We start from the raw sequence: 21,723 nt of genomic DNA on the forward strand, positions 1-21,723 counted from the left end.
TTTCCCAAGTATTAATTATACAAATAACAATAACTATAATAATAATATCACCTATTTATGAGCACATAATAAAAAATATATCAGAAATCTAAAGTATTTTTACATGAACTATCTCCATTTACTTCTCTTAGTAACCATATAGTACCTAAGCATTGAGGACTCTCCTTCATAGGGTTGCTATGAGTCGCCTGCAACTCGATGGCACTTAACAACAACAACAACCATATAGTAACCATAGGTTCTAAGTATTATTCTTAACATATGGTTTTTAGAGATGAAGAAACTTGACCCACACAGTATTCAAGGATATGAACTGGTAATCAAAATGTGAATCTGTGATTGTAGAAATAGCTACAACATTCCCACTTTAACCTCATTCACATATAACAATTAAAATATTAAACATTATCCAAGGTTCCTCAACTAGAGAAATAAAGACAAAAATGTGGACTTTGTGAGAAATAAAAGCATGAAACTAAATCTCAGCCAATTAGCTCGAGAAGCAATTTTTAGTGTAGTTACTTTTGCTCAACTGGGCGACAGTCATATTTACTTATATGCAAAATAATTCTTACAGGTATCACAGACATGTTGCACACCCCTAATACTGTCTTTAAAGTTCTTCATTTTCCATCTTTTATATTCTGCACTTGGCAAGTGAAACTGTTAAAAGAATTTAAGGCAATAATAGGCATGTCAAGAGCAAAGGAGAAAGAAATTGGGCAAAAAGTATCATTATACAAAGGTTCTCCTCATCTACTACCTCCCCACCCTCCTCAAAACAAAGGGTCAGTGGTAATTTTATCTTAATAATGACATTCATTCTAGTCACCTAGGAGATACTCTAAAACAGAAAGTAAAAAAAACCAAAAAACAACAACAACAAAAAAACAAACCCAACCCCAAACCAAAAAACCCATCAATCACTATCACAGGTATTCAAGAAATTACACAGTATACTCAATTAGTCATAGAAATGGCTGATGAAGAAAGTATGGATGAAATGAAATTCTTAAAAATGGATTTTCATTAATGCCTTCAGCATTTTTTCCCACCAAATCTCTCACCAGAAAAGCTAACAAGAGGCCAAACTTTAAGAACTGGTCTTTTCTTTCTCTTCTTTTTTGATAGCAATGCAGAAAGAAGAGAAGAAAAAGAATGATTGAATAATCCACAAGTTGTAGAATGGGCCCTTAAAAAGAAAACAACAAAATCAAGAGTTGACTATATCATAAACAGTAAAAAGGTACACTATAGGAAAGCATTATCGCTTTTATACGTATGAACAACTTTAATGCTTAAACAAAAAGTAATTTTGAAATTTATTTCTCAGTCATTTAATTTTGGAACCCTCAGCTCAGAAGAGACATTTTTGTAGTATTTAAATAATACTTAATTAGTACTAATGTTCAATGTGAAAACCCATGGGTTTGTCAGTTTTGTCAGTAAAAACCACCAAAACAACAACAAAAAACAAACAGGAAAACCTTAACTCTTCCTGAACCAAATGTTAGCTCTCCTTGTAATTTTCTCAGAATTTTCAATGATCATGAAGCACATAAAGCTTTAGGCTATTCTTATTTAAGGGAACTACATACTACCAGACTAGCAAGGCCGAAAGAAATGATGAGTGAGACGGAAATAAACTATACATAATATACAGCTGTCTAAATACATTCTAGAAATGCCTGGAAATAGATGAAGAATCAGGGGAAAATTATGAAAGTACTAAGATCTCAAAAGAATCAAAATCAAAGCTTAAATTGTGATTTTCTTTCAAAATTATGCCCTATGTGTCAGTCCAAAAATGAAAGGAATATGGGATATAAGATGAACTTTGAGTTAAAGTAACTTGATGGTGAATAAGGCTTAGTGGGCATACCTGATACCTGGTGGTCTGATTTTCAGAACTGGGATGTCAATACTGATGTAAAAATCTATATAAGAGAAACAGGAAGTAGAGGTAGAGGGATGGTACCACACTATAATAAAAGTATTTATAACAGCCCTGAAATACAATCTGGTAATGAAGACTGTGGTGGTGAAATAATCTGGGTTAAGAACACAAGGAAAAAAGAACCTGTACTTAGTCTCTGTCTTTCTGTGTGGTAGAAAACACCTGACCAAATATTTTAAAACAAATATAAATTTAGATACAACACATAAAAAAATTAATAATTTCTATCATTCAAACAGAAAAGCTTCATCTACAGAATAAAAAAAAATACAATTTGAAGTGATTTTTTAAAACAAAAGATCATAGTTTGTTTCAAAATTAGCAGTAAGTCTAATGGTGACAACAAATGGCTAGAGCTTCATACATTCAAGGAGGTTCATCAACAAATTAAATTTACCAAAATAATTTTGGAAAGCACCAAAGTGATTATGCTGATTATCTATAAAGGGAGCCTAAAATTGTTTTATGGGGAAAGAATATCTTTAGGAAGAACAGTAAAAATACCTCTAAAGACCACCCCCCCCAAATAGGTTATTAGATTGCAGATAAAAATTTGGGGGGGGGGCACTGAGAGATGGCAACTATGAAAAGAAAAATATCTAAATAAATGAAAACGAAAAGGCAGAACATTAATTTAGGTAGTTTCTGAAAGTCTGAACTCTTAACATTTAATACAAAAAGTAAAAAGCAATTAATTACAACCACATGAAAACAGTAACTAAAAAACCATACTAAAAAGGGTATGTGCACTAAAAACTATATGACTAGGAGAAAATCATTAAAACAATGGAGAAACAAAAGGAATTATTAGAAGGAAAAATTAAAAAGGATATGATGGTAAGTGCTAACTACAAGTCCTTAGGGATGATAAGATACTATCCAAAGTATTTTTAAAAAAGGATATCACAATACTAAAACATCAAAGAATATATATTTAGAGAAAAGTAAAGTTGTAATTAGGAACAATGGAATGAAATAAGAAAAGGAATCCTGACTCCAGGTCAGAAATCTCTCTTTGTATCAAACCTTCTCAGGTTTGGAATCACCTTCTATTATAATGATGATGATAATAATAAAGGATATATTTAATTCCTGCACTGAAAACCAAAAATAGGTATCTACTGGTAAATAAAGAAAAATTTTTATCTAACTTACTGTATTGAGCAATACTGCCTGCTGAAGATTAGTTGCATTATACAGAAAGCAAGGATTCCTAAAATAATAAAATTAGGCTTATAAATTACCTTAAGCTCCTGGAGTTGATCAGGCTCATAAAGTTTAGGGGATAATGCCTGAGCCAGGAAGGCATCAAGTTCCTGGCGACGCAATATCCGCACTCCTGGCCATTGCACCATGTATCTAAAGTGAACAAAAACGGACTATTATTTCTCAATGGTTGCAATTACATGGAAAAAAAAATCTGTTTAGGCTCTAAGTAAATTTGGGGAAGACTCAAACTAAAAAAGCCCAGAAGGATTTCTAGCCCAGTTTTCTACTTTTTCTTGATACCAATTACAAAGGAATACTTAGTTATTGCTTGAGCCAACCCAAGTTTTCATTTTACTGTAGTTCCTTATTACCTTTGAGTCAGAACAGAATCCTAGCTGACCTTTCAGTGGGCTTTTGGGAGAAAAGTACCCCCCCTTTTTTTCCTTCACCAGGGTCACTAGCACAGTAAGTACCATATTAAATTACATATACTTGAAACCAACTCACCAGTGATTTCTGATACTTTATTATTGTGGTTTTAAACCAAGAGTGTTGCCAAGTTGTAAATGACACATAGCTGACCCCCTCCAAACCGTGGATTTTCAAAGGCTGTAAATCACACAAGATGAGATTGCCTATTTTCTCCTGCAGAGCAGCTGGTAGATAGGAAGGACTTGCTTTTGGGTTGGTAGTAAAACTCCTTAACCACTTGACCAAAGCTTTCTTTAAACCACATCAAACATCTTCAAACACCAATTTATAAAATGGAAGGTAAGATATCCCGAAGGCAAAACTTAAGTAAAAAACAGTTCAATTTCTAATTAAGAGAATCAAGATAAAGGACTAACAGATCAAGAGAATTACAGTTTCCACAACAGTGAGACCAAAAGAACTAGATAAGCACCTGGTTACCACTGCTCTGAAAAAGGGAGTGGAAAACAATGAACAAAACTAAAAATAGTAAGGCCAGGCTTACTGGCCTAACAAAGACTGGTGAAACCTTTGAGATGACCTACTGTCGTTGGTCACCCTTGAAGCTCGAAATGGGAATCACTCTCAAAACTCAGCTTTCAAATTATTCTGAATAATTAATGTATGATAGGGTATTATGGTTATCACAAGAGTCCACAATTAAGGTTGCATAGTGGAATGTACTTGGGGCACTGGGAGGGGTGCAGGGGGGGACTGTGTACCAAGGAAGGAGTCTTTCTTTTACTTTTGGAAGAGAGGAGCAAACTGGGGGCGGGGGGAGAGGGCTGGGCGGGTAGAGAAGTGCAGCAATGAATGAATGGAAATCCAAATTCTCTGTAAATGTTCATTAAAATTATTTAAAAAAATAAATTAAAAAAAAAAAGTAAAAAAAAACCCAACCCAAAAAACCCAAAAAACCCTCAGCTTTCAGTCAAATGATAGACAGGCTGTACTTCTTAGAACACTTCATCACACACTACCTGCCCAGGCATAAAGCTCAAAGGCAGCAAGGCACTGAAAAGAAGGACAACTGTCAAAGATCCATAGATGGATGAAAGTCTCTCTGGGTTCCCAATTCTACTCCACTTGATTATGCGATCTATTGCTGTTATCAGTAGGTTTTAAGATCAAGAAGTAAAATTCAAAGACGCTCTGGTGCCTTGCGGCAAGAAGCTGCACAGCAATCCCAGACGTACATGGTTCAAATCCACCAGATGCTCTGCTGGAGAAGGAGGGGCAATCTTCTCCTGTATGTATTAGTCAGGTCTGATTTGATGGTACACACACACACACACACACACACACACACACGTAATAAATTTTTTTTTAAAAAAAGTAAAATTCTTCCTATTTTGTATTTCTTCCTCAGTATTAATTTTCATCTCTTTGAAAAAGGATGAGGTGATCTAGATCCAGAGGTATAATAAAATTAATTTTTTTCCCTTGTTGTGTACCTTCGATTCTCATCTGACTGGCACAGGATGAGACTGTTCCTCCTTCCCCAGTGGAGCATTTGGTGGATAAACTTCTTAAATTTAATGTTCTCAGCCTTCTCACTTATCCAGTATGGTCAGTAATGTTTAAGAGTCTTAAGATGGAAACAGTAATAGAAAAGGAATTACACTACAAGACAGTCTTCATAAATCACTGCCTCCTCCATTCTGAGGTCAAAAGAACCAGGTAAGCTGCTGAAGGACACAATCAATCAATGTGGAATTAAATGAGGAAAAAAAAGTTGAAAACTTAAAATTTTTAAACAATCCTGACTTACTGGACCTACTGAAGTCAGAGGAGTCCCCACAACTATGACTCGAAACCATGAAATGAAATTATTCTGTGAAGTCTTCTTTAAATCAAGATACAAAGATTAAAAACTTTATGTAAAATAACAATGTAAGACAAATGGCCAAAGAGCTATTTTAAAGCACAGGTGAGATATTTATAGATCAGGAAATTTAAGCAAATGGAAGAATGTTTAGACAATATTAAAAATATAACTAAAGAAATTGTCTAAAAACTTGAATGGGAGGTATACTAAAAAGAAAATATTTAAAAAGAAAGAAAAAAGTTCAGTACTATTTATTAATGCGCATTTTACACATAAGTTATTTTATGTCTGCCATAATGTTGTTAGATGCCTCTGAGTTGAATACGACTCTTAATGACAGATGTGAACTCTGTCCCTTGCTACAGTAACTGTGTAATTTAAATTTGCTCTCTTTGGCTTAGCTTTCCAAGGACTGGCTCCTTAGAAACATGCCCACAGTATATGAGACACACTTTAGCCATTCTTGCATTATTAGAGCACTCTGGTTGCATTTTCAAGACATATCTGTTCAAATATTCCAGATTAAAACTTATCAGAATAGGGATAGGTGGGAACTTCCTGAACCTTGTGAAGAGTATAAATGGAAAATCAAGAACCAATACAATTCTCAATGGAGAAAGCATTCTCCTTGTGAACAGAAATCAGACAAGGATGCCCAACGTAACCACACCTATTCAATATTATATTGAAGTACTTGCTAGGGCAACATGGCAAGTGAGAGGAATACAGATAGGCAAAGAAGTGATAAAACTATCACTATATACAGATATAAAGTGTGAAAAGAAAACCCCAATGACTCAACAACAATAACAACAACAACAAAACTGTTAGAGCTAGTAGACTAATTCAGTAGAGTAGCAGGATGTAAAATCAATACCCAAAAATCAGTGGAATTCCTTTATAGTAAAAAAGAAAACACAAGTGAAGGAAAATAAGAAAGCAATACCATTTACAGATGCTGTTGTAACTACCACTCATTGTGATCTTAGGCACAATAGCTCTGAACCCTGCTCTATCCTGAGCCAATCTCATTGTCTCTGATCAGTTACCCTCATTACCCCAGTCATTGTGTCAATTCGTCTCATTTAGGGCCTTCTTCTCCTGCGCTGTCCCTTGACCCTTCCAAGCATGGTATCCATTTTCAAAGATTGAACTACATGCTCATAGTATGTAAGACAGAATCTCAAAATCTTTCCCTCCAAGGAGTTAGGTTTCCGTTTCTCCAGGATAGACCTGTCAGCTCTCTTGGCAGTCTATGGTGTGTTTAATACTCTTCTCCAACACCAAAACTTAAAGGCATCGATTTTTCTTTGGTCATACTTGGTCACTGTCCAGCTCTCTGATGCACAGAAAGCAATTGTGAAGATCATGGCCTGGATCAGGCATACTTTAGTCTCTAGACTGACAGTTGTCTTCAGCACTCTGGAAAGGTCCTTAAAACAGATTTTCCTAATGGAATTCATCTTTTGATTTCCTGACTGCTGGTGCCAAGAAGTGTGGACTGTGGAATCAAGCAATTTGGAATTGTTAACAAACTCAAACTCTTCTCCGTCTATCACAATGGTACCAATTGGCCTAGTGCTGAGAATCTTTGTTTTCCTGATGCTGAGCTTCAATTCACAAGGCAAACTACAGTCCTCGACCCTCTGCAGCAAATGCTTCAGGCCCTCCTCAGTTTCAGCTGGCAAAGTCGTGTCATCTGCACAACTCAAGCTGTTGTGAGTCTTCCTCCAAAACTCATACCACATTCCTACTCATCAAGTCCAGCTTCTCAAATGATCTGTACAGCACGCAGACTGAAAAGGTATGGAGAGAGGATGCATTCCTGAAACACTGCAAACACATACTGAGATATTTAGGAATAAACTTAACTAGAGACACAAAAGACCTTTACAAAGAAAACTACAGAATACTTCTGCAAGAAACAATAAAGAACCTAAATAAATGGGAAAAAGTTCCCCGTTTATGAATAGGTAGTGACAATGACAGTCCTACCAAAAGCAATTGACATGTTAAACCCAACCCCAATACAGTACCAAATTCATTTTTTTAAGAAACAGAACAAGCAATTAGCAAGTTTATTTGGAGAGGAAAAGTCCCCTAAGTAAGAAAAGTACTTCTGAAAAACAAAAATAAAGTAGAAGGCACAGCACACCCTGATCTCAAAATCTAAACAGCGGGAGCAACTAAAATAGCAAAGTACTGGTTCAATGACAGGCACATAGATCAATGGAACAAAACTGAGAACCCAGAAATTAACCTATCTATGTTCAACTAATATTATACAAGGAAACAAAACCTATCAAATAGGGAAACGACAACCACTTCAACAAATGGTGCTGGCAAGCCTGGACTACTATTTGCAGAAAGCTGCAACAAGATTCATATCTCACACCATACACAAAAATCAACTCAAGGTGGATCAAAGACTTCAGAGGAAAGACCAAAACCATAAAGATCTTAAGAGACAAACTGGGATCAAGCATAGAGGGCCAATGATATAAAGAGGCTGACAAATATAGCAGGAAATATACAAGGAGGAGAGGATTGGAAGGTAAAAAAAAAGTTCAGAGCAGAAAGTCACACCTTTGCACATGGAGAATAACAAGCTTCAAAGTAGAAAGTTGGATATTATCTGAAAAATAAAGTTCAATATCTTAAAAAAAAAAAAGATGTCTGAGACTTTCTAAAGAGTAAATCCAGGTGCACATAAAAAACTTTTTTCTAACAATGTGAAAAGACAATCTACTGACTGGGAAAAAACATTTGGCAGTATCATTTCACACAAGGGTCTCATTATCAGATTTTACGGAATCATATAAGGCCTCGACAAGAAAAAGACTGATAATACAATTATAAAATGGGCAAAAGACATGGAAAGTATTTTCACAGAGGAAGGTATTCGGATGGCTGTTAGACACATGAAGAAATGCTCAAAATCACTATCAATAAGAGAGATCATAATCAAAACCATAATGCGATACCATTTCACCCTGGGGGCAGTGGCAAAGTTTACTAGGACAGCAAGTAATAAATGTTGGAGAACATGAGGAGAGATAGTCGAGTACAACCACTCTGGAAGGTAGTTTAGTGTTTCCTCAAAAAGCTGAACAAAGAAATTTCCTATCACCCAGATATTCCACTGCTAGGAATATATCCCAAGGAAATCAGAATTGAGATACAAATGGAGTTTGTACACCAATGTTCACAGTAACACTACTCACAATGGATACATCCCAAATGTCCAACTACAATCAAATAGACTGAAAAATCATGGTAAAGTCAGTCACACAATGGAATACTACACAGCACTCAGGAGTAAGAATTTAAAAATTACTACATAACTTGGGAGACACTGGCCTAAGTCCAGAATCGTAAAAAGAGAAGGGTAACTAGTAAAATGTGTATGGAGATCCAAGGGGGGAAAGGGTGGGAGCAGAGAGGGGTCAGGATGGGCAGGGAGGAAATCAGAGGGTTGCACAATTGGTGGGTGAAGGGAAAGAAGGAAGAAAGAAAATGGGAAAGATGCAGTGGCTATCTGGAAAGACGTGGTGGGATTGCCATTATTCAATGGTGAATAATTTTACAAAATACAATTACTGGGAATTACTGTACAAAAGACAGTATGAATGTAGTGTGAAACATAATGTATGTGAATTTTCTACCCAAACCAATATAAAATGTTGTTATGTGGTTTTGAGTTACTTGCAACTCATAGCGACTTTAAGTACACAACTCTGAACCCTGCTCTGTCCTGAGGCAAACATAACGTCTTGGACACACCAGCCCCATTACTTGATCAATGAGCCAATCCAACTCATCAAGGGTCTTCCTCTCTTGCTCTGTCCTTCCACCCTTCCAAGCATGATGTTCCTCTCCAAGCACTGGTTTCCCCTTGCAACATGTCAAAAGTATGTCAGACACAGCTTCAGAATCTTTGCCTTCAGGGAGCAGCCTGGTGAACCTTCTCCATGAAAAATATATTCAATACTTTTCTCCAGAACTACTGCTCAAAGGCATCAACTCTCCTTCTATTATCTCTAGTCACTGTCCAGCTCTCTGATGCACTGCAAGTAACTGCAAAGATTGTGGCCTGGATCAGAAGCATCTTAGTCTCCAGAATGACATTTTTGCTCTTCAGTACTCTGGAGGGGTCCCTAAAAGCAGACTTTCCCAATGTAATTCATCTTTTGATTTCCTGGCTGCTGGTACCAAGGGTGTTGATTATGGAGCTAAGCAAATGGAAGCTGATAACAAACTCAATCTCTTCATTGTCTATCATGATGCTGCCAATCGGCCACGTGGTGAAAATCTTTGTTTTCTTGACTGTGAGCTTCAAACCATATTTAAGGCTGCAGTCCTCGACCTTCTGCTTCAGGTCCTCCTCAGTTTCATCTGCATAATGCAGGTTGTTGATCAGTCTTTCTCCAATCCTGATGCCACATTCCTCCTCATAGAGCCCAGCCTTCCGGATGATCTGCTCCACATACAGATTGCAAAGGTATGGAGATAGGATACATACCTGACATACATCCTTCCCGATTTTGAAGCATGTAGTTCTTCCTTGCCCTCTTCTGACAACTGACTCCTGGTCCAAATATAGGTTTTGCATAAGTTCAATCAAGTGTTCTAGGATTCTTGTTCCTCTCAAGATTAGTCACAGTTTGTTATAGTCACAGACTGTGATCCACACAGTTAAATGCTTTGTATAGTCAATTAAACAGATGGACATTCCTCTAGTACTCTCTGCTTTCAGCCAAGATCTATCATTGGCTGTAATATCCCTAGGACACAGCCTGCACATTTGGTAGTTCTCTGTTGATGTGCTGTTCCGGTTGGTTTTGGATAATTTTCAGCAGAAACTTGCTTGTATCTGACATTAATAATACTTTTCTATAATTTCAGTACTCTGTCAGGTCACCTTTCTTTGGAATGGGAACAAATATGGATCTCTTCCAGTCAGTTGGCCAGTCAGATTTCTAGGTACAACTTAGTGAGTACATCCAGGGCAGTGTCTCTTAACACGATGCCACACAGTTTCAAACTGATGACTGTGCTTAGAAACACATTTTGCCATCATTTGTGGCAATGTGTTAATTGATATGTCAATTGGTATGCCGTCAATTCCTTGGGCCTTGTTTTTTGCCAATTCCTTCAGAGTAGCTTGAATTTCATCACCACAGGCTCTTACTTACACATTATTTCATGAATTTCTTCTATCAACCAATTCCTTTTGGTACAGTGATTGTATATTCCTCTATTTTTTTTTAAATGCTTCCTGGATAATTTAATATTCTGCCCAAAGCATCCGTAAGTATTGTAACCCAAGGCTTGAATTTGTCCTTCAGTTCCTTCAGCTTAAGACATGCTGAGTATGGTCCTTTAGATTTTCTGACGCTAGCTCTGTCTTCTGTGTTGTCCTTTGAAATCTTTTCAGTGCTTTAATTTCTTGATTTCTGCCCTTTCCTTTGGCTTCTCAAGTGCTCTTGTGAAATATTCAGAGTCTTGTATGACATTCATCTTGGTCTTTTCTTCCTCGTCTTTGTAATGACCTTTTGTATTCTTCCTGGATGATTTTCTTGATATCCTCCCACAGTTCATCTGGTTTTTGCTCATTAGGGTTCAAGGCCTTAAATCTGTTTCTGAGATGGTTGGAAATTCAAGTGGGACAGACTCAAGGTCAAATATAATTTTTTTTAAAAAGGACCTATTTGTTCCTTTGTCAGTCCATGGAATATTCAGTGCTTTTCTCCAACATCACAACTCAAAGGCATTGATTCTTCAGACATTCTTATTCATTGTCCAGCAGGTGACTGAAAAGAGCATTGCTTGAATTAGATGCATCTTAGGCTTTATAATAACATCACTTTTCCTTAGTACTTTGGAGTGGTCCCTGACAGAAGACTCACTAAATGGAACATATCTTTAGATTTCTTGACCGCTGTTATCATGGGTCTTGACTGTGGATCCAAGTAAGATGAAATTGTCAAAAATCTAAATCTTTTCTTCACTTGTCATGATGCTTGCTTACTGGTCAAGTGGTGAGGACAGCTGTCTACTTGATGTTGAGATATAAATGACATTGACATCTGTAGTGTTTGATTTTCTGCAACCAGCACTTTAAGGCACCCTTGGTTTCAGTAAGCAAGGTTGTATTATTTATTTAAGGCAAGTTATTGAGGAATCTTCCTCTGAACCTGATGCCATACTCCTTAAAGTCTAGCTTCTCAAATAATTTGCTGTATGTACAGACTGAACAACACTGAGGTAGTAATGAACTATCTCATTTTTAGAGACAGGTAAACTGAAAGGAAAAAATAGTTTATATTTGCAAAAACTATGTGGTAGAAGCAAAAAAGAAATACCACTGCAAGCTGTAAGAAAAGCGTATTTTTAAAAAATCTATGATATACAGATTTGATTGATGTCTGTAAATAAATTAAACTACAATGTTTATAATTATTTCAATGTTACTGGGAACTTTCATATTCAATTAAAATGTACATGTACTGCATAAATTTTCTAAATTGTAGTGAGGTTTCATAATTAAAAAGGTGATTAGTATAGATATTAAATACAATGATCCCATTGTATTTTAATCAGAATTTAAGTCAAGAAAGAGCAAATATGAGGGAAGTTTCCCCTTTCAGCTAAATACATTACTGTGAAAGAGATGTGTGCCCATCAACAAATGAACTTATTGAAAAACTACTGGAATACAATGGAATACTATGCAGCACTGAAAAACAATGAACTTATAAAACATTACAAAACATGGGAGACCCTGTAGCACTCATACTGAGCAAAATATCTCAGTCACAAAAGGACATATACGGCACAGCACCACTGTTATAAAGCAGGTATGAAATGGGTGTTGGGAGGTCAATAGGATAAGAGTGAATAGATAATGAAAATTTCATTGAATAGATGAAAAAAGAACTGTCTAAAATGAATATACGATTAGGCATTATACATATGACAACAGCCCAGAATAAGAGATATATCCTTGGAAAAAGGACTAGGGGGAGGGAGGAGGTAAGTAACAATGAATTAATAAATTAATTAATGAATATATATTTTAAAAAAGAGAACTTGGGGAGGGAAAGGGAAGGGGTAAAATGTGCAATAATGAATGATTGGAAATCTAACTTTTCTGTGAATGTTCCTAAAAATCACAATTAAAATAAAATTTTATTAAAAACAAAAGATGTGTGCTCACTAATGCATATAACACTATATTTTGTACCCATGTAATGTCTGTTGTTAAGTGCCGTCGAGCTGTAGATGACTCATAGCAACTGCATGAACGAAAGATCTGAACACTTGTATAACTCGTATAATTTCTCCAAGTTCATAGTTTCCGGAGGCAAGCTATTTTGGAAGTTGATGCCACTCTTGCTTCCGAGCTCGCTCTATTACTTTAAAAATCTTAAATTAGAAAAAAAGTTATGCTGGACAGAAACTGAGGTTTTATAACATTCTTTTTCACTGCATAGAGGCTAAAACGCTCAGAGGCGATTTTGTGCTGTGGAGCATAAAATGCTGGGTTAGTAACCCAATTCCTGTAAGTCACTACCATAGAGAAAATGACCTGACAGCAAAGAACATGTAACATTTAGGTCAGCTATTAGTTGGTTCTGATTTGACTGTACATAACAACAACAACAAAAACAACTTCTGTTTCAACAAATTTTACATTTACCACATTTTCACCATTTTGTCCTCTGAAAGCCTTTGTAAATGCAGGAAGGATATAAAGTATGTTCATGAAAATATATGTGTACACAAATACATACATTAAATACCACAAAACTCACACAGCAGTAATAGTTTAAGGGTAAAAGTAAATTATTTAATTTTCTCATTTGTTTATGCTATATCTCTTTGGGTATTTTGAGGAGTGTTGAGTTCAATTATATATATTGTATATTACAGAAGGTAAGGCATTTCTGGAAAAAAATTCTCTACATTTTCTGTTACAATGCAATTAAGCAGAGTGTAAAAATATTACTGGATACACAATCTAGCTTTGAAGGTTTGAGAACTGTTTAATCTTTCCAGGTATTAATTTTTTCCAAGTCTACAAAATTTCTAGAAATCTTCTTAAAAACAAAACCAAGCAAAAATCCTAGCCAAACCCCAAGAAACAAACCCAAACCATTGCCTATGAAATGGTGCTGACTCACAGCTAATTGACCCCTCTATAGAAATTGTTCACTTTTCTCTTGAAGAGCTGCTGGTAGATTTGAACCACCAGAGAGGCTCACTTGCCCATTAATTAACAGTGTAACTCCATACAGATTATGACACCAAAACACTAATGCTACAGCTTGGAATTTTCATCATCTTCTTTCACTGCGCCTTATGCAAGAATCATCACTTGTTAGCCTGGCATACAGTGGTGAGTTGTGTGTTTTGTGTGGGATGCTAGAAGGCATGCAACTGGTGTCCAAATACCAACAGAATCACTAATGGTAAATAGTTTTCAGCAGATGTTTGAATGAATTAAGACAAAAAGGTGTGAGGGTCTACTGCAAATCAGCCAATGAAAACTGTCTGGATGAAAATGCTGTCATACTTGTTTGTTTCACACAAATCAGGAGGATCACTACCTAGAGGAGGACAATGTATTTGGTGAGTAGCCTAGCGATGATTAAGGCTTTGTGCCAATTTTGCTGTTCATGACTTTTTTTTTAAATACTTGTTTATTTAAAAAGTTCTTATACATTGAGCCTTTCTATTCCATTGTGTGAATGTACCATACTTTCTCAATCCATTCTATTGTGGCTGGACATCTGGGCTGTTTCCATGTTTTCCTGAAATTGAATAATGCTGCTATGAACACTGATCTACAAGTCTCTGTTTATGTTTCAGTTCAAATTATCTCTGGATATATTCTAAGCTGTGGAATAGCAGGGATTTCTATGTTCAGCTTTCTCAGCAAGAGCCAAACTGCCTTCCAGAGTGGCTATACCACTTCACAGTCCTACCAGCCGTGTATGAGTTCCTATCTTGCCATATTGTCTCCAACATTTACTACTTGCTGTTCTGTTAATCTTTGCCATGGCTACTGGAGTGCGACGGTATCTCATTGTGGTTTTGATCTGCCTCTCTCTTACTGCAAGTTATTTGGAGCATTTCTTCACTTGTCTGTTGGCCATCTGAGTATCTTTCTCTTGAAAAATTCTTTCCATGTCTTTTGCCCATTCTTTTAACTGTCAGTGTTTTTCTGTGGCTCCTCTGTAGGATTCTGTACACTGTTGATATGAAACTCTTGTCTAAAATGGTATTGCCAAATGTTTCCCCCCTCATTCAGTATGTTTTCTTTTCACTCTGCTGGAAAAATTTTTAATGAACACAGGGATTTAATCATTAGGAGATCCCATTCAGGAATTTTATACTCTCCACATTGAGCATCTGGCTGTATCTGTATCTCTCTGTATAGTGTAGAATAGGCCATCTAAGCTTGATCCCAGTTTGTCTTTGATGAACTTTCTTTTTGGTGTGGCAGTTATCACTCAATTGCAGAGATCTACTAAAATGTAATTCTTTCATTAAGAGATACGCTATAAACAGCCAAGTAGCAGAAAATTATTTTCTACAGAGGACCTATACTAAAATTAAAAAAAAAAAAAAACAAAAACCAAAACCAAAAAAACCAAAAACAGATTTTCTGACAAAGTTCTCTTGATTTTTGCTTGATTTGGATAATGCATCTGGTCATTATCTGACCTCTGGTTCTTTGGACCTTAGCCATCATGAGCCTCCTACCCTAAATTGCTGACTTTCCATTTGTCATCTCTGGTGCTATGTAAGTCAGAAACTTTCAGCCTGACATTTGATGAAGAATTTAAGATTTGCCTGCCTCAAAAAGCACATGAGCCATTTCTTTTAGATCTCTCTTTCAAGTGGGGTTTGTATGTGTAAAAAGTTTCACTGACTTTGCTATGCTAGAGAATTCAGATTTAGCCAGTGGCGAGACGAACTTGATGTAAAGAGGTGGCAAAATTGCTGCAATGATAAAGTATGCCAGTGACTGTAAAGCTGGTATCTGATTATGCTATACCAATAAGTGACATGAATCACTGGTGACCGTACTGCTAGTACATACTTTAAGCATGAAAACGACAAAAAAAGAGAAGCAGGTCCCACTTTCCCCCACTATGTAGGGTGTGTGTTATTCAAAGCACCAATATCATTGGTTGTTACGTGCCATCATGTCACCTACGACTCACAGTGACTTTATATACTTTAGCTCTGAAACCTTCCCTAGCCTGAGCCAATCTGTCTCCAAAAGACATTTTTCCTTTCACTGAGTCAATCCATCTCATCATAGGTCTTCTGCGCTGTTTCTCCATCCATCCAAACATGATGTCCCTTTCCTGAAAATGGTCTCTCCTGGCCAGGTGCCCAAAGTATTTCAGACACAGCTTCAAAATCCTTCCCTCCGGGGAACAGCTTGGTTTCATCCTTTCTAGGACAGACATGTTTGTTCTCCTGGCGGTCCAGGGTATGTTCAACACTCTTCTCCAGCACCACAACTCAATGGCATTGATCCTTCTTCTATCATTCCTAGTTATTGTTCAAGCTCTCAGATGCGTAGCAAGTAACTATGAAGACCATGGCCTGGATAAGGTGCACCTTAGTCTTCAGACTGACATCACTGCTTTTCTGTACTCTGGAGAGGTCCTTGACAGCAGACTTTCCCAGTGCAATTAATCTTCTGATTTCCTGGCTACTGGTACCAAGAGTGATGATTGTTGAGCCAAGTAAATTGAAGCTGTTAACAATCTCAATCTCTTCATTTTTTATCATGATGCTGCCAATTGGTCCAGTGATGAGAATCTTTGTTTTCTTGATGGGGAGCTTCAATCCATATTAAATACTTTAGTCCTTGACCTTTGGCAGCACATGCCTCATGTCCTCTTCAGTTTTAGCAAGCAAGGTTGTGCCATCTGCATTAAAGCAGGTTGTTGAGTCTTCCTCAAATCCCGATGCCACATTCCTCCTCATAAAGCATCATGAAAAATTCTAGATTAGCTCTGTAAATCTGTAACAAGTAGGTAAGTTGAAGCTTCCTTTAGCAGCAGAAAAAATTTGACAGCCAACTTTTATGAAAAGTAATTTGGTATTCTAGAATGCATTCAGATCATAAACCCATAAACTGTTTTCCCATATTTTTTGAGTTCACACACATTCAGTACTGTTACTTTATTATTGCTGCATACTGTCAAGTCAAATCAACTCATAACTGATGCTCCAGCGAGTTTTCTTGGGTAGTAAATTGCATGAAAGGAGAATGTCCACTTTTCTCCCACGGAGTGATTAGTAGATTCAAACTGTGTCTCTGGGTTGGCACTGCAACTCCTTATCACTAAGTCACCCTAGTTCTCTGTTTTATTACTATGATAATTGCTTCATTAAGGGAGGACTCACAAAGCCAACCTGGACCCTGGACATCTGCTGTTTCACCAAAGGAGCCTCTGCGTCTGTGCCATGAATATCGCTTGCCAGTTTATTGTACTGGGAATTAGGGGAGAGATGTGTATGATTTTTACAGCTTGTTATAAACATATACATGCTTGTTTGTTATTTGCTGTGAAGTGTACAGTATTTGTCTGTCAGCTGTTGTACTACAGTGGAGATCTCAGATTAAGACAGACGAGGAAGAAGGATTGGTCACTCATTTCTAAAAGAGTAAGTCTTTAAAGTCTATGAAGAACAGAGGAACACTGTTAGACATAGCACTGGAGATAGAGCCCTCAGGTTTGAAGACATCCAAAAGTGAGGAAAAAACGCATGCAAATATCCATTAATAATTGGAACATGTAACATACAAAGTATGAATTTAAGAAAAGTGGATGCTGCAAAAAAATGAAATGGAATACATGAAGATTGATATTCTAGGTTTAGCAAGCTGAGATACATAGGCATTATTCACTTGAAATCAGACTTTGTCAGTAATGAAGTGTGAAGAAGGATGTTGTTGCATTAATTGTCAAAAAGACCATTGCAAGATCCATCCTGAAGTGCAATGCTATAAAAGATATTACACATACACATACAAGGAAGACCTATTAACAACTATTACTCAAATAAGTACACCAACAACTAAAACTAAAGATGAATAAATGGAGACTTGTAGGAGATTTTGCAGTCTGAAATCAACTGAATGAACAAAGAAGATGGTGACTGAAATGCAAAAATTAGGAGCAAGGATATTATGAATTGTGAGAGAGAAATGAGGCAAAAAAATGACTGACTTTTGTACAATCACATTTTTTTTGGTACAATCACATTTATTCATCACAAAGAAATCTATTTAAAAAATCACAAATGACAATTATACACAAGAAACTCACCTAAAGGACTATACAGGAATAAGACTGACTACACCTGTGGAAAAGAATCACTGAAGAACCTCAGTATTAGCAGTCAAAATCAGGTCAAGTCCTGACTGTGGAACTGTTGACTACATGCAAACTGTAGTCTCTTGACTACATGCAAACTCAAACTGATGCTAAAGAATGGAAAACAAGTCCACAAGAACAAAAATGTGACCCTGAGTTTATTCTACCTGAATTTAGCAATCACCTCAAGAAAAGGTCTGAGGCACTGAACACAAATGACCAAAGAGCACATGTTGTATGAGGAAACATGAAAAAAAGTAAAAGGTCATTACAAAAACATGGGAGGAAGACCAAAATGGATGTCTGAAAACTACATCAGAATGTCAAGAAGCCAAAACAAAGAAATGGTAGAGTAGCAGAAAAGAACAGATTTCAAGGGACAGTTTGAAAAAACAGACCTAATATTATAAGAAAATAAGCAAAGAGCTGGAGTCAGAAAAGAAAACGGGAAGAACTTGCTCAGCCTGTCTCAACAGAAACAAATTCAAGCCTTGAGTTGTGATACAAAGGATGCTACAGGCAAAAACATTTTTTTTTAAATTATTTGAATCCTTTTTAGTTCCAGTATTTAGTCCTGCAAATACATTTATTTCATTTTCATAGATTTCTCAGCCTATCTGCACTTAGTTTTCTTTTTGTCTTTTCCCCTACTAGTTTACTTATAAAATTTGAATACAAATTTGAACAAATTCTTTCAATTTCCCTCACACCCCCACCCATCAAATTGTACAACCTGATGATTAGTCCTCTCCTCCCCCTACACATCCACATCCCTCTGCTTCTAGCCTTCCTCTCACCCCTCTTGGATCCTTACACTCATTCTACAAGAAATACAGTATTTATCCTTGTAGGACTGAGTTCTCTCAGCATAAAGCTCTTCAGTCCCTCCCAAGTTAGGTAATAATTTACAAAATCATTGCTCCTGCGTGCTGCATAGTATTCCACTGTGTGAATGTATCATAATTTCTTAATGCATTTAATGTGGTTGGACATTTGGGCTGTTTCCATGTTCCTGGGATGTTGAATAATGCTGCTATGAACACTGGTGTACAAATCTTAGTTTGTGCCTTAGTTATCTTGAATAATAAAAGACCATCAAAAGAAAATGGAAGGGCCGCCACGGAGGCCACCATGGCGACTAGACTCGCAGCCTTCCTCAAGAATGCCTGAGCCAAGGAGCTGGTGCTGGTCGTGTCCTTCACCATCGCGGGTCCTGCTGTAATTCTGCCCTCGTTAAGCCCCTACACCAAGTATGCCTCCTTGATCAATGAGATCACCCCCTACAGCTACCCAGTGCCCCTCTGAGATGATGGGAACCTGCCTGACGTGCCCAGCCACCCCCAGGACCCCCTGGGTCCCAGACTGGAGTGGCTGAAGAAACTGTGAGCACCTCGGAGAATGGGCCCCCCTCCCTCCAGCCCCCAATAAAAAGCTGAAAACCAGAAAAAAAAAGAAAGAAAATGGAAGGAAAGAATACACATAAAGAAATGGTTGCCATAAAACCATCTTAGGAAGTCATATGTGATAGAATTAAGGAAGAAATTTAAGCTGCATAGGGCTTTAGAATTGATGGGATACCAACTGACATGTGGAAGAGATTCACACTTGTTCTCATCGCCTTCTTACTGAGTACTTTCACTTGGTACGCTACACAGCCACACTGGGAGAAGCACACCCTCTGCAGAAAGTGTCATACTAGGACTTTTCAGGTCAGCAGTGATTGCCTTTTCTTGCCAACCATCTGGAAGAAATCCATATTTGCTGCATTCTCAAAAATGGTGATAGAACAAAATGTGGAAATTTTAACAATATCATTAATATGAGTACATGCAAGTAAAATCTTACAGAAGAAAAAAAAAATAGATTACTTCCTATGCATCTGAAAGTTGAAGAACTAGTTAAGATGATAGAACAGCTGATGCCTATGTGTTTTGGTGTTGGGGGAAGTGTACTGAAAATCCCACAGACAGCAAAAAGATCAAACAATTTTCCTCTGTCTTGGAAGAAGTGCATGCAAGGCAAAGATAGTGAAACTTCATGTCACATCATCAGGGCATGTTGTCAGAAGGGGCCAGTCTTTGGAGAAGGATACCATGCTTGGAAGGGTACAGGGCCAGAGAAAGACCTCCAAGAAGATAGATTGACAGTAACTGTAATAATGGGCAGAGATCAAAAAGAAGGTCATAAGAGGATAAGGTTCAGGTCTGTTGTTCATGGGGTTGCTATAATGTAGTCAACTTGAAGGCATTGAAGAAAAACAATATTCCTATCACAATGCACACATTGACTCTAGACTTGAAGAAACATCATACAAGCCTAAATTAAAAATACCTACAATAGGGTTTGATTAACAAAATCAGTGAGCTTGTCATTTTTTTTAAGTAAGTAAAGTCTTTCTGAAGTACCATGTAGAATCATGTATTGTTTTTACTTATGTATCTGCTTAATGTCAGAGATACAATTGCTGATGTAACAAGGACCCTGGCTGAAAGTAAAGAATATCAGAAGAATGTCTATCTGTGCTTTACTGACCATGCAAAGGTGTTTGTGTGCATCATGACAAGTTGTGGCTGACACTGAGAAGAATGAGAATCCCAGAGTGCCTGATTGTGTTTATGCGGAACCTGTATCTGGATCAGGAGGCAGTTGTGCAAATGGAGCAGGGGAGCACTTGGAATTGGAAGGGAGTGCATCAGGGTTGTACTGTCTCTCCACACCTATTCTATCCATACGCAGAACAAATTATATGAGATGCTGGACTCTATGCAGAGGAGTGGTGTATCAGGATTAGAGCGAGATCCAGCAATAGCCTGCATTATGCAGATGACACAACTTTGCTTGCTGAGAGGACTTGAAGCACTTGTTGCAGAAGAACAAGGAATGTAGCTTTCTGTATGGAATGTATCTCAATGTCAGGTGAATGAAGATTCTTTTTTTTTCTATAATTATATTTTATTAATTTTCATAAACATTTACAGAGATTTTGGGTTTCCATTCATTCACCGCTGCCCCATTCTCTCTACCCTCCTCCCAGTTTGTTCTTGTCCAAATGCCACAGTGCTTGTCAAAGCCAGTTCTGATTAATCTTCTTTGTCAGTGTGTCCTTTGCCATTCCCTATCACTCCTCCCTGAGAGAGACTTCACCCTGAGCCATAAGGAAAAGGGGATGGCGTATTCTCTTAGCTATGAAGATTCTTATCACTGGACCAATAGGCAGCATCATGATAGATGGAGAAGAGACTGAGACTGTCAACTGCTTCATCTTGCTTGTATCCACAATTAATATCCTTGGTATGAGCAGTCAGGAAATAAGGAGATGCATTCTACTGTGAAAATGTGCACTTAGGGACCTTTCCAAATTACTTGAGGAGTAGTTATATCAGTTTGAGGACTAAGGCACATCTGATTCCAGCCATAGTTTTTCTGATTACTAGCTACACATCTGAGATCAGGACAATGAATAAGAATGACAGAAAAAGAATTGACATCTTTGAGTTTTGGTGCTGAAGAAGAGCACGGAACATCCCATGAATGGCAGCCAGAGTGCTCTTTAGGGGCAAGAACGATGAGGCTTCACTTTATATGCTGCTAGGAGGTGTTATTCCTTGGAAAGGGATATGCTGGGAAGGGTGAAAGGTTGGCGAAGGAGAGAAAGACCCTCCACCAGGTGGACTGACATGGTAACAGCTACAATGGGCTCTTGTGTGTCAGAAAGTATGAGGATGGCGTGCAGGATAGAACAGGGTTCAGATCTTGTTCACAGGGGTTGCTATGAGTTGTGCTCAACTCGGTGTCACAAAACAACAACCACTTAATGTCCTTTTCTTCATGCAACAGCAGAATTCAGT

General features: G+C 37.3%; 1 protein-coding gene across 2 annotated transcripts in view; it reads right to left on the bottom strand.

The window, feature by feature from the left end:
- FAM120A (family with sequence similarity 120A) overlaps positions 1-21,723 on the bottom strand; it is a 269,779-nt gene that overhangs the window by 31,756 nt on the left and 216,300 nt on the right. For both annotated transcript variants that reach the window (XM_006901938.1, XM_006901939.1), the window contains one exon: positions 3,202-3,316. In XM_006901938.1, the coding sequence (XP_006902000.1) occupies positions 3,202-3,316 (115 nt within the window). The remainder of the gene's footprint in view (positions 1-3,201; positions 3,317-21,723) is intronic.

Source organism: Elephantulus edwardii, unplaced genomic scaffold (assembly GCF_000299155.1).
Source record: "Elephantulus edwardii isolate Elephantulus edwardi_28Jun2011 unplaced genomic scaffold, EleEdw1.0 scaffold00352, whole genome shotgun sequence".
In the NCBI taxonomy this organism is placed as follows: Eukaryota; Metazoa; Chordata; class Mammalia; order Macroscelidea; family Macroscelididae; genus Elephantulus; species Elephantulus edwardii.